This window comes from Heterodontus francisci, chromosome 22, assembly GCF_036365525.1.
Source record: "Heterodontus francisci isolate sHetFra1 chromosome 22, sHetFra1.hap1, whole genome shotgun sequence".
Classification (NCBI taxonomy): domain Eukaryota; kingdom Metazoa; phylum Chordata; class Chondrichthyes; order Heterodontiformes; family Heterodontidae; genus Heterodontus; species Heterodontus francisci.
In genome coordinates, this window is record NC_090392.1 from 76,839,808 (window position 1) to 76,852,602 (window position 12,795).

The 12,795-nt window shown below is 43.7% G+C and overlaps 1 protein-coding gene and 1 long non-coding RNA gene across 2 annotated transcripts in view; one reads left to right on the forward strand and one right to left on the reverse strand.

Annotated features, from left to right (window-relative positions):
* The window catches only part of LOC137381468 (uncharacterized), a 59,412-nt gene that overhangs the window by 21,284 nt on the left and 25,333 nt on the right, over positions 1-12,795 (forward strand). The window lies entirely within an intron of this gene.
* ttc36 (tetratricopeptide repeat domain 36) lies at positions 4,758-11,559 on the reverse strand. Its single transcript, XM_068054095.1, has 3 exons — positions 11,349-11,559; positions 10,157-10,345; positions 4,758-9,247 (listed from the first exon to the last, which is right to left on the reverse strand). The coding sequence occupies exons 1-3, from the start codon at positions 11,452-11,454 to the stop codon at positions 8,973-8,975; spliced, it is 570 nt and encodes a 189-aa protein (XP_067910196.1). The 5' UTR covers positions 11,455-11,559; the 3' UTR covers positions 4,758-8,972.

Sequence of the window (12,795 nt, forward strand, 5' to 3'; positions counted from 1 at the left end):
TTTACAACTAATAAACAAGCTTTTAATTTTTTTTAAAATGCACTTTTTTTTTTTTAAAACACCCCTGTGTTTTTTCTCCTGCATTTTCTTGCAGCAGTGTCCTGGAGACTGATCTTTAATTCTTGTCTAGGTCATTCCTGGAGGGGTGGCAACCCGACTCTCCACTGACCTATGAACAGTGAAATTCCTCACACTCCCCTCCCTTTGTCCTGCTTCATTTTTATTTAGTTTTTATTTAGAGATACAGCACAGAAACAGGCCCTTCGGCCCACCGAGTCTGTGCCAATCATCAACCACCCATTTATACTAATCCTACACTAATCCCATATTCCTACCACATCCCCACCTGTCCCTATATATTTCCCTACACCTACCTATACTAGGGGCAATTTATAACGGCCAATTTACCTATCAACCTGCAAGTGTTTTGGTGGTGAGGGGTAACCGGAGTACCCGGCGATAAACCCACGCAGACACAGTGAGAACTTGCAAAGTCCACACAGGCAGTACCCAGAATTGAACCCAGGTCGCTGGAGCTGTGAGGCTGCGGTGCTAACCACTGCGCCGCCCTCATCTCTTTTAATCCCCACTGATGCACACCTGAGCGACTCATGAAAGAAAATGTCTTCTACAGGATACAGATGAGGGGAGTAATTTAACCTATCGTATTTCATACACCCTGAAAAAAAGCCCACACTCTAGCCAAAAACGATTTCTTCATTGATCGCATTTGCCTAATTCACCCCATCACCAAGTTATGGCACAGAAAGAGACCATTCATATTGTGTTAGCAGATTTGCCACTGTTGCAACAAAGGGTTGTTGATAACATCTACATGATTCAGGTTCGGGTGCTTTTAATTAAGCTCTAATATACATTGGCTAATAACACAACTATTCTTATAGAACTGTTCTACAGTATTAAATGACCAATGAATACAACCTGTTTCCTCCATGGAGTCCGAACTGATTAGACTTGTAAACACTTTTGTAGGCTTTCTTTAAGGCAAAAGGAATTTGGACTGTCCACAAGAGCACTCTGATTATTGGGATGGGAGTCAGCTACTATATGGCTATCTTAGGCTGCACATACTTGTAACTATATCCCACTACACTGCTGCCATGGTTGAAGTGTTTGTGCAATATCCTAATAGTGAAGAGAAGCCTAAGAGATTTGACAAAGGGTTTAGATAGAGTACGGTCCATCTCCAGAGGGTACAGATTTAAGGCAAAAGAACCACAGGCGATATGAAGGAATACTTGGTTATGCAATGATTGGTTAGGATTTGGAATACACTGATAGGGTGAACCATAGAAAAGTTATGGCACACAAAGAGGCCATTCATCCCATCATGTCTGCACCGGCTGAAAAAACTAGCCGCCCAATCTAATCCCACCTTCCAGTCCACAAGAGTACTCTAACTATTGGGATGGGAGTCAGGTACTACCATCAAGGTCCGTGGCCTTGCAGGTTACAGCACTTCAGGTGCAGGTCCAGTTAGCTTTTAAATGAGTTGAGGATTTCTGCCTCCACCACCGATCCGGGCAGTGATTTCCAGACACCCATCACCCAAAAGTCTTTCCTCATGTTCCCTCTACCGATCACCTTAAATCTGTGACCCCTGGTAATTGACCTCTCTGCTAGTGGAAACAGGTCCTTCCTGTCTACTCTATCTAGGCCCCTCATAGTTTTGCACACCTCAATTAAGTCACTCCTCAGCCTCCTCTGTTCTAAGGAAAACAACCCCAGCCTATCCCATCTTTCCCCACAACTGCAATTTTCAAGCCCTGGCAACATTCTTGTAAATCTCCTCTGTACTCTCTCCAGAGCAATTATGTCTTTCCTGTAATGTGGTGGCCAGAACTGTATGCAATACTCCAACTGTGGCCTAACCAGCATTTTATACAGTTCCAGCATTACATCCCTTCTTTTGCATTCTATACCTTGGTCAATAAAGGAAAGCATTCCATTTGCCTTCTTCACCACTTTATCTACCTGTCCTGCCACCTTCAGGGACCTGTGGACATGCACTCCAAGGTCTCTCACATCTTCTAGCCCTCTCAATATCCTCCCGTTTGGTGGTGGATACAAATTCAATAGAAACCTTCAAAAGAGAACTGGATAAATACTTGGAGAGAAAAAAATTGTAGGGACCGGTGGAAGAGCAATGAAGTGGAACTAACTGGATTGCTCTTTGAAAGAGCTGGCACAGACCTGATGGGCTGAATGGCCGCCTTCTCTGCTGTACTATTCTATGATTCTGCCTTTCATCCTCCAACTCTGTCCCAAAAGCTTTGTTAACTGTGCTGCAGTGCATGGGGTCATTTTTATCTTTTTGTGGCCTTCAGACCTTTATAGTTCTGTCCGCCTTAGCAATATACTGTGGTATGTGGTGCCTCAGCAATTGTTCCCATTATCTCAGTGCCTGATTCTCATGGCTTAGCTTGCTTTGTTCACACAGAAAAAGCTTCCCCTTTGCTCCACATTCAATTCGACCATTTAAACCACTTTAAAATACTGTAACCTACAGCACCTTTAAGTAGTAAAATTCCCATGGCACTCACAGAAGTGCAATTAAACAACATTTGACACGGCGCCACATAAGATTTTAGGACAGGTGACCAAAAATTAGGTCAAAGAGGTACGCTTTAAGGAACTGTTTATTGGTCACTCTGTTAACACAATATGCTCTACCACATGTGCACAGAACCAGGTCTTCAAAGACAGACAAAGAAAAATCACAGAAGTTTGGGAATCACCAGTTCACAAATCTATTCCTATTTAGATGCAAATTCAGTAATGTGACTTGATTTCAAAACCAAGACTTTATCCTCAGGGAAAAATTCATTGAACAAACCCCTGAAAGCGAAGAAATTTTGTTAAAATTAAATTTTTGTTCATCTGCTTTAAAAATGTTATTAAAGCCCATCATTTTGAGTGAACTCTTGGCCGCCTCACCTAACTCTCCCACCATGGGTTAGCGCCCGTTCTTTTTGTTCTTTTTACTCCTTGGTGATGTGCCTTGTGACAATGTGGCTCCTGGTCGGGCAATGCCACAATTAAAAATTTTGCTTCCTATTTTCAAATCCATGGCCTCAACCTCTCCCTAACTCTAACCTCCATCAGCCCTCTAATCCTCAGAGATTTCTGCACTTCAATTCCAGCCTCACGCACATCCCCGATTTCCATCGCTCCATCATTGGCAGTCGCACCTAGGCTGTCTAGGTTCCAAACTCTGGAATTTCCTCCCGAAACCTCACCATCTCTCCTCCTTTAAGACGCTCCTTAAAACCTATCTCTTTGAACGAGAATTTTTGATCAGCTATCTTAAAATGTTCTTCTGTGGCTGAGTGTCAAATTTTGTAATTACACTATTGTGAAGCGCCTTGGGGCAATATACTATGTTAAAGGTGTTATATAAATGCAAATTGTTATTTTCCCACATTAAAACACAATATAACTCAGGTCAATTGTTGAAGTATTTTTGCTTTCCTGTCAGAAAGATGACATTGTCCTTCCAGATCATTTAATTATACCATCTTGTGGCCTAGATGACAAATAGCAAAAATGAAACTCCTTTCACAAATGCATTTTCTTCCTGAAATGTAGATGAACCTATGCTGACATCTCATTGAAAGATGCTGGTAAAAGAAAACTGCAGGAGCAACGTTCGTTGTCATGGAAGCACTGGTGTGTCAGCCATGACACAATTGTTAGCACTCGTGCCTCGAGTCAGAAAATTGTGGGTTCAAGTGTCACTACAGAGGCTTGAGCACAAAAAGCTGACACTTACAGTACTGAGGGAGTGCTGCACTGTCGGAGGTGCCGTTTCTCGGCTGAGATGTTAAAAATCACGGGCCCAACTGCCCTCGCAGAAGGACGTAAAAGATCCGACAGCACTACAGTATTTCAAAGAGCAGCAAAGGCATTTTCCCCCCAGTGATTTGCTAATATTTATCCCTCAATCAACATCACTACAAAACAAAAAAATACCAGGTCATTATCACAGTGCTGTTTGTGGGAGCTTGCTAATTGCAAATTGGCTGCCACATTTCCTACATCATGACAGTGAGTACAATTCAAAAGTACTTCATTCATTGTAAAGTGCGTTGGGATGCTCTGTGGTCATGAAAGGCGCTATACAAGTACAAGTCTTTTTTCTTTCTGTTTTGGGGATTAGTGGGACATTCGAAAATTATATGGAATAATGTGAGAATGCTGGGTGTTGAGTTCATGATATTTACATTGGCATTGAGCCAAAACAGTACTCAAATAGAAAGTCATTTTACAATATACTTGATATAATGGACAGTTCTGGCGGTGGAATAGTTGCGTTCCAAATTATAGGCCTGCACTTAATATTCTCCAAGTTTCAGCGTCACTGGTCAGCAGACTCCATGTCCCTTATAATCACAAGTATCCCCTTCCTGCTCCCTATCTAGTCTTGCGATTGGACGACCCAGGCCATAACAATAAAATTCTTTGTTATGTGAACTGAATACTCTAGTTATCATTGCTCCACTGTTGAGTGCATTTAAGGTTGAGACAGACAGATGTTTGGTCTCTCAGGGAATCAAGAGGTACGGCGCACAGGCAAGCAAGTGCAGTTGAGGCAGCAATCAGCCCTGATCGTATTGAATGGCGTAGCAGGCTCGAGGGGTCGTATGGTCTACTCCTATTTCCTATGTCATGTTCACCCACATGCACTTCTCCACTCTTACAAAAGGCAGAATGATTAATACTTTAGTGAGATGAGATCAATTATAAATCGTCAGGTTGATTTATTTTTGATAATAAAATGAACGGATAGCATTTTTAGTAAATTCCATCTTACTTCGACTTATTTGCCTAACACTCTAACATTGAAAATAACCAATACTCTATCCTACCCCAGTTAGAAGGGTAAATGCACTCTTCTTTAGAGTCATAGTCATCTTTAGAGTCACAGAGATACAGCACTGAAACAGGCCCTTCAGCCCACCGAGTCTGTGCCGACATCAACCACCCATTTATACTAATCCTACATTAATTCCATATTCCCTACCACATCCCCACCTTCCCTCAATTCTCCTACCACCTAGGGGCAATTTACAATGGCCAGTTTACCTATCAACCTGCAAGTCTTAGGCTGTGGGAGGAAACCGAAGCACCCAGCGGAAACCCTTACGGTCACAGGGAAAACTTGCAAACTCTGCACAGGCAGTACCCAGAACCGAACCTGGGTCGCTGGAGCTGTGAGGCTACGGTGCTAACCACTGCACCGCCCTAATAGATCTTCTGAAACTAGTCAGCTGTGAATGCTAGGTCTGGCCGCGGCAGCCTAAAGTAGACTGATTCAGACCCTGTGCTTCTTCCTTTTCCTAGTTTTGTAGGAAGTCATCTGACACAACACCAGCCCTCTTTGTCCAGCAATTGGACAGCTCAGCCGTCAATCAAATGGCTCCCATGCTCTTGGTAAAAACTCAAGTGGAGGAGGCATTGCAAGCTATGCTGAGAACCACACTGGAATGTTGATAAGGAACATCCATTGCAAAGTATTTGCAGCACAGGAACAGGCTGTCATCAGGTCCATGTGGCAATGTAGGTAGATGCTTCCCAAACCCCATTCCCAGAAGCTGTATATTGTGACTTGGGTGCTTGTGATAAAGGGACGGCAATAATTATGGAAAATCAGATTGGCAATATTAGCCTGGATGAGGAACGCAAAGAAAGCTTTCGAGATAGTTACTTAGAGCAGCACATTCTGGAACCCACCAGAGAGCAGGTTATATTACACTTGGTATTGTGTAATGTGACAGAATTAATTAATAACCTCAGAGCAAAGGCACCTCTAGGTAGCAGCAACCGCAATATGATTGAATTTTACATCCAGTTTGGAAGAGAGGAGGGGTCTAATTTAAACTTAAATAAGGGGCAACTATGTGGGCATGAAAGCCGAGATAGCTGAACTGAACTGGGTTACAAGGCTAGGAGATAGATCAATAAAGAAGCAGTGGTAGACATTTAAGGGGATATATTTCAGAATACTCAGATTAAGTTTAGTTTAGAGATACAGCACTGAAACAGGCCCTTCGGCCCACCATGTCTGTGCCGACCATCAACCACCCATTTATACTAATCCTACACTAATCCCATATTCCTACCACATCCCCACCTGTCCCTATATTTCCCTACCACCTCCCTATACTAGGGGCAATTTATAATGGCCAATTTACCTACCAACCTGCAAGTCTTTTGGCTGTGGGAGGAAACCGGAGCACCCGGAGAAAACCCACGCAGACACAGGGAGAACTTGCAAACTCCACACAGGCAGTACCCAGAATTGAATCCAGGTCGCTGGAGCTGTGAGGCTGCGGTGCTAACCACTGCGCCACTGTGCCGCAGTCACATTACACAATACCATAAAGAAAAATTCTAAGGGGAGGACCCACCATCCATGGTTAACTAAAGAAGTTAAGGAAAGCATCAAACTTAAGGAAAAAGCACATAATTGTGCCAAGATGTGGCAGGTCAGATGATTGGTCGGAATATCAAGAACAGCAGAGAATTACTAAAAGGTTAATCAGGAGAAAGAAATTAGAGTATGAAAGGAAGCTAGCTTATAACGTAAAAACAGATAGCAAGAGTTTCTACAGGTATTTAAAAAGGAAAAGAGTAAGTAAAATGAATGTTGGTCCTCTAGAGAGTGAGAATTAGGAGTTAATAGTAAATAATAAGGAAATAGCGGATGAAATGAACAAATATTTTGCTTCTGTCTTAACTAGAGAGGAAACAAAAAACATTCCAGTAATAGTTGTAAATCAGGAGGTGGAAGGAAGAAAGGAACTTGCTGAAATTACAATCACCAGGGAAGCGGTACTGAGCCAACTGATGGAGCTGCAGGCTGACAAGCCCACGGGTCCTGATGGGCTTCATCCTAGGATCTTAAAAGAGGTGGCTAATGAGGTAGTAGATGCATTGGTGTTAATTTTTCAAAATTTGCTAGATTCTGGAAAGGTTCCATCAGACTGTAAAGTAGCAAATATAACCCCTCTATTCAAGAAGTTGGGGGGTGGGAACAGGGCGGGGGGGGGGGGGGGGGGGGAGGCAGAAAGCAGGTAACTATAGGCCAGTTAGCTTGATGTCCCTTGTGGGAAAGATGTTAGAATCGATCATTAAAGCGGCTTTGGTGGGCACTTAGAAAAACTCAAGGTAATTGGGAATAGTTAGCATGGTTTTGTGAAAGGGAAATTATATTTACCCAATTTATTGGAGTTCCCTGAAGGAGTAACATGCGCTGTGGATAAAGGAGAGCCCGTTGACGTTCTGTACTTGGATTTCCAGAAGGCATTCAACAAGGTGCCACATAAAAGGCTATTGCGCCAAGTAGGCGCTCATGGTGCAGTAGGTAACACATTAGCATGGATCGAAGATTGGTTGGCTAGCAGAAAACAGAGTATGCATAAATGGGTCCTTTTCTGATTGGCAGGATGTGATGAGTGGAGTTCTGCAGGGGTCTATGCTGGGGCCTCAACGTTTTACAATTTATATCAATGACTTAGATGAGGGGAGCGATGGCATGGTAGCTAAATTTGCAGATGACAGAAAGATAGGTAGGAAAGTATGTTGTGAAGAGGACATAAGGAGGTTGCAGACAGATATAGATAGGTTGAGTGAGTGGGGAAAAAATCTGGCAGATGGAGTATAATGTGGGAAAAAGTAAAGTTGTTCATTTTGGCAGGAAGAATAAAAAAAGCAGTGTATTACTTAAACTGAGAACGACTGCAGAATTCAGAGGTGCAGAGGGATCTAGGTGTTTTAATGCTGGAGTCACAAAAAGTTAGTATGCAGGTACAGCAAGCAATAAAGAAGGCTAATGCAATGCTATCCTTTATTATGAGAGGAATAAAAAATAAAAGTAAGGATGTTATGCTTCTGTTATACAGGGCATTGGTGCGACCACATCTCGAATACTGTGTGCAGTTTTGGTCTCCTTATTTAAGGAAGGATGTGAATGCGTTGGAAGTGGTTCAGAGGAGGTTTACTAGATTGATACCTGGAATGAGCGGGTTGTCTTCTGAAGAAAGGTTGGACTGGGCTTGTTTTCACTGGAGTTTAGAAGAGTGAGGGGAGACTTGATTGAAGTATGTAAGATCTTGAACGGTCTTGACAAGGTGGATGCGGAAAGGATGTTTCCTCTCGTGGGCGAGACCAGAACTAGGGGGCACTGCTTTAAAATTAGAGGTTGCCCTTTTAGGACAGAGATGAGGAGAAATGTTTTCTCTCAGAGGGTTGTGCAACTTTGGAATTCTCTGCCTCAGGTGGTGGAGGCGGGGTCACTGAGTATTTGAAAGGCGGAGGTAGATAGATGCGTGTTAGTCATGGGCATCAAAGATTATCTGCCATTCAATGGGGTAGATGGGAGTGTGGAATTCGAGACAGAAACAGATCATCCATGATCTTATTGAATGGTGGAGCAGGCTCGACGGGTCGAATGGCCTACTTCTGTTCCTAATTTGTATGGTATGGTCATATGGACTTAACGTTTTGTGAACTGAATTTTACAATGCCATCATTTTACTATAAACTGAAATCTTTCCATGGACAAATAGAAATCTTGAAATGTGACAACCGGCTAACACCACAAGTAGAGAACCCTCACTCAGAGTCTAGTAACCTGTGATGGAGTCCTGAGCTCCTTCTCACAGTACATGGATTAATTAGTCTTCACTACCACTGGTTAGAATGGGCAGGTTTATCACTTCTCAATGCTGGTGGGGAGGTAGTATTGGAACAGCCTCTGTTAACATCTCAAGAGCATGGATTGTATCAGCTATGCAGCCATCCACTGGCTTGGAGAAAGGCAACTCGGAAACAAGAGATAAAAAGCTCAAAAAACTTGGAGATTATTTAAAAACAAAGTTAGAGTTAATGACGAAAGGGGAGTGAAAACAATCCCAGTGAACTCTGGTATCAAAAGAGCGCATAGCCCTTCACACAGAGGGTGACGCAGGGGGCTCGGGATTCCTGAGACTGGTCACCATCTTGGCCAACATGCGGTTGCACAGAGCCGCGTATGGGTTCATGAGAGTCACTTGGTTCCTGGCGAACGCGTTGCCCAGAGTGGCTGCCTGTCTGAAGTCCTGCAGAGCCTCCTGGTCCTGCTGGTAGAGTCGATAGAGAAGTCCTCGTTGGACCAAAGCCAGGCTAGCTGTCCGTCCTCTTCCTCCACTCAGCTCCACCGCTTTGGTCAGGTCACTCATGGCTCCTGGAACGGACAAGATTATCCATCGGTCAGCTGAATGCTCCTTGACGGATCAATACTCAGAATGTCACCAACAGAATCATAACAACACAGACCATAAGAGGTGGGAGCTGGAGTAGGCCATTTGACCCTTCAAACCTGCTCCGTCATTCAACAAGATTATGGCTGATCTGCTACCTTAACTCCACCTTACTGCACTATCCCCAAATACCTCAATTCCCTTAGTACCAAAAATCTATCGACCTGTCTTGAATATACTCAATGGCTCTCTGGGGTAAGAATTCCAAAGATTCACAACGCATCAAGTGAAGGGTCACTGACTTGAAACGTTAACTCTGCTTCTCTCTCCACAGATACTGCCAGACCTGCTGAGTATTTCCAGCATTTCTTGTTTTTATCTCAGATTTCCAGCATCTGCAGTATTTTGCTTTTATTAAAGAAATTTCTCATCTCAGTCCTAAATGGCCAACCTCTTATTGTGAGATTGTGACACTGCATTCCCCAGCCAGCGAAACATTTTCTCAGCATCTACTCTGACAAGCCCCTTAAGAATTTTATGTTTCAAATAGATCTCATTCTTCTAAACTCCAGGGAATATAGGTCTAGTCTACTCAATCTTTTCTCATAGGATAATCCCCACTTCTTAGGAACCAGTCTAGTGAACCCATCCATTATTTCACATGTCCATCAAGCCATGTGTCCATCACCTGACACAACCCCCCACTCACCCATCTGTTGCCTCAATCATCCATTTCTCCAAACACTCATCCGTCATCAGACAGAGATCCAAGACAATTGCTGTACCTATGAGTACAAACTAACAGAGGGAGACTCCTGCTGTACAAAAATGTTTGCTAACGTTTCTCAACTTTCACCTTGCTCTCCACCTTTGTATTAATCCTGAGCCTTTACCTGCCGTGTCTCCCTTCAGCCGCAGAGTTTGTGCTCGGTTGTTGTAGCCAGATGCTCGCTCAGGGACGATCGCAATGGCCTGAGTGAATATCTCAACAGCTGCATCCACATTCCCAGATTCTGCCAGGGAAATTCCCTGGAGTTCCAAGTCTTTAGCCTGTTGCACTAGGACTGGATCAAACCTGCTATCTGAATATAGATCGAGATGGGTTACATAAAACATAATCAAGCAAAGCTCCAAAATAATACATCTCCACGATTTAACCCTGGCCTGCAACCCTCTGCACAAGGAGCACAACTTATGTGTGCAACAGATCAGCTGAGATTCTTCAGGTGCTGACTCATTGGGGTACTCGTTCCCTGGGCACTGACACTTGCCGTGATGCGGATCTCCAGGGCACTGACTCTTACTAAGATATGGTTTCCTATGCCTCAATTTAAAAATTCTCATCCTTGTTTTCAAGGTCTTGCCCCTCCCCATCTCTAAAACCCTCAGAGATCTCTACATTCCTCCAATTCTGGCCTCCTGAGCAACCAACCTGTCTTTCCTCCTTTAAGACACTCCTTAAAGGCTACCTATTTAACCAAGCTTTTAGTCACCTCCCCTAATATCTCATTATGTGGCTTGGTGTCAAATTTTGATTGGTAACACTCCTGTGAAGTAGCTTGGGGCAATTTATGATGTTAAAGGTGCGCTTTAAATACAAGTTGTTGTGAAATACTGACTTGCTGGGGTAGAGTTTCCTGGGCACTGACTTGTTGGAGTTCCCTGGGTGCTACATCTAAATGCAGTACAGGATCCCCAGGCTTTCCCTGGGGTACAACTTAATAGAGGATTGACTTAATTGGGTAAAAGTTCCCCAAGTGCTGATTCTCACTGGAACATACATTCCTTAAGCATTGATTCTCGCTGGGATAAGGGTTCCTAGGGCTCTGACTCTCAGTGGGGTATGGGATCCGCAGACACGTACTCGCACTGGGGTATGGGCTTCCCAGGAGCTGACCCTCACTACGGTAATGTTTCCATAGGTAGACATCAATCAACATACTCAAATGCACGAGTCCAGTGAGTGCGTCACAGCCAAACCCGGTCTCATCCTTATCCTAACATCCACAGATAAAACTGATTTTGTAAAGGGTAACGGGAAGCCCTTTTGTAAGAATAACCAATTTGAAACTGTCAAACACTCACCATCATCAGTTAGCTCTACCTCTGCTTCCAATTCAAAATCGTTACCAAAGGGGTTGTTGGGGTTGAAGATGGCCTGGAGCACAGCCTGGTCACGGAGGGTAGCCATATCCTGGGGTTGATGTGAGAATCCCTTGTCAAAGGTGCAGCAATTTGAAGTGAGTTCCTCTATCTGACCTTGTGCAGTGGACTTCAGTCTGAAGAGGCTGTGTTCACGTTTAACTCCAGCCAATGGCACTGTAGGGCGGAGGCCAATGCTCAGGGCACTGACTTGCAGACTATGGTAAACAGCAATGACATCAACCACAGACTGGCAACATAGGCTTTATAGAAACCAAACATCAGGCCCGAGGCACTAACCAGTGGGAGACAAACACACAAGATCACGAGGTCCCCAGGTTAGATCCCTGGTCTCAGTCAGTGCTCCACTCCTGATCACAGCCCTGTAATTCCCCTCCCACAAAAAGCACATGTGCACATACATATCAGGTGAAAACAGGATGAATTATGGCTGTGCTGTCCTATAGTTTAGCAGCCACCTGACATTCACTGGGCTCAAGTGAACGACGGCCACCTGGGCAAAGTATTGGAAGGCCCAACAAACCTTAGCAAGAGACGTCATGAGGAGATGAGAGAAAATCTTCCAGGATAATACAAGTTAAAAAATTGAAATCTACATTGACTTTAGCCACATTTGCAAGTAATGTGGCCTGACTGTTATTGTCAGCTTGGTTCACTTGGTAGAACTCTCTGCCTTGACCAAGAGGATCAGTGATTCAAGTTCCGCCCCCAAGACTGGAGCCCAATCTAGGCTAACACTCCATTGTAGGACGGAGCAAGTGCTGCACTATCAGAGATGCCATTTTTCAGATGCAACTTTAAACTAGTTGGATGGATATTAAAGATCCCATGGCATTATTTGAAGAGCAGGGAGTGCTCCCAGTGTCCTGGCCAAATTTTCTTCCTGAACCAACGCTAGCAAAAACAGGTTAACTGGTTATTAATCCCACTGCAGTTTCTGGGATCTTGCCATGTGCAAATAGGCAGCCACGTTTCCCCATAAGTGATCGTACTTCAAAAAATAATTTGTGTAAACCATGTCGATTTGTCAGAGTTGGGATGATATTGTGAAACTTTATAAACGCAGTGAGTTATGATGATCCAGAATGCACTACCTGAAAAGATGGTGGAAGCAGATTCAATAGTAAGTTTTAAAAGGGAATTGGATAAATACTTGGAGTTGAAAATCGCAGAGCTACGGCTAATGAGCAGGGTAGTAGTGGGACTAATTGGATAGAGCCGACAAAGGCACAATGGGCTGAGTGGCCTCCTTCTATGTTCTATAATTCTAATTGCAAGTCTGCTTTATGTCTTGGTAACCCAATGTTGATCCATATAAATGTGCAGCAATTATATTACAATAACCTGTCAGCGTAAATACTAACTCATC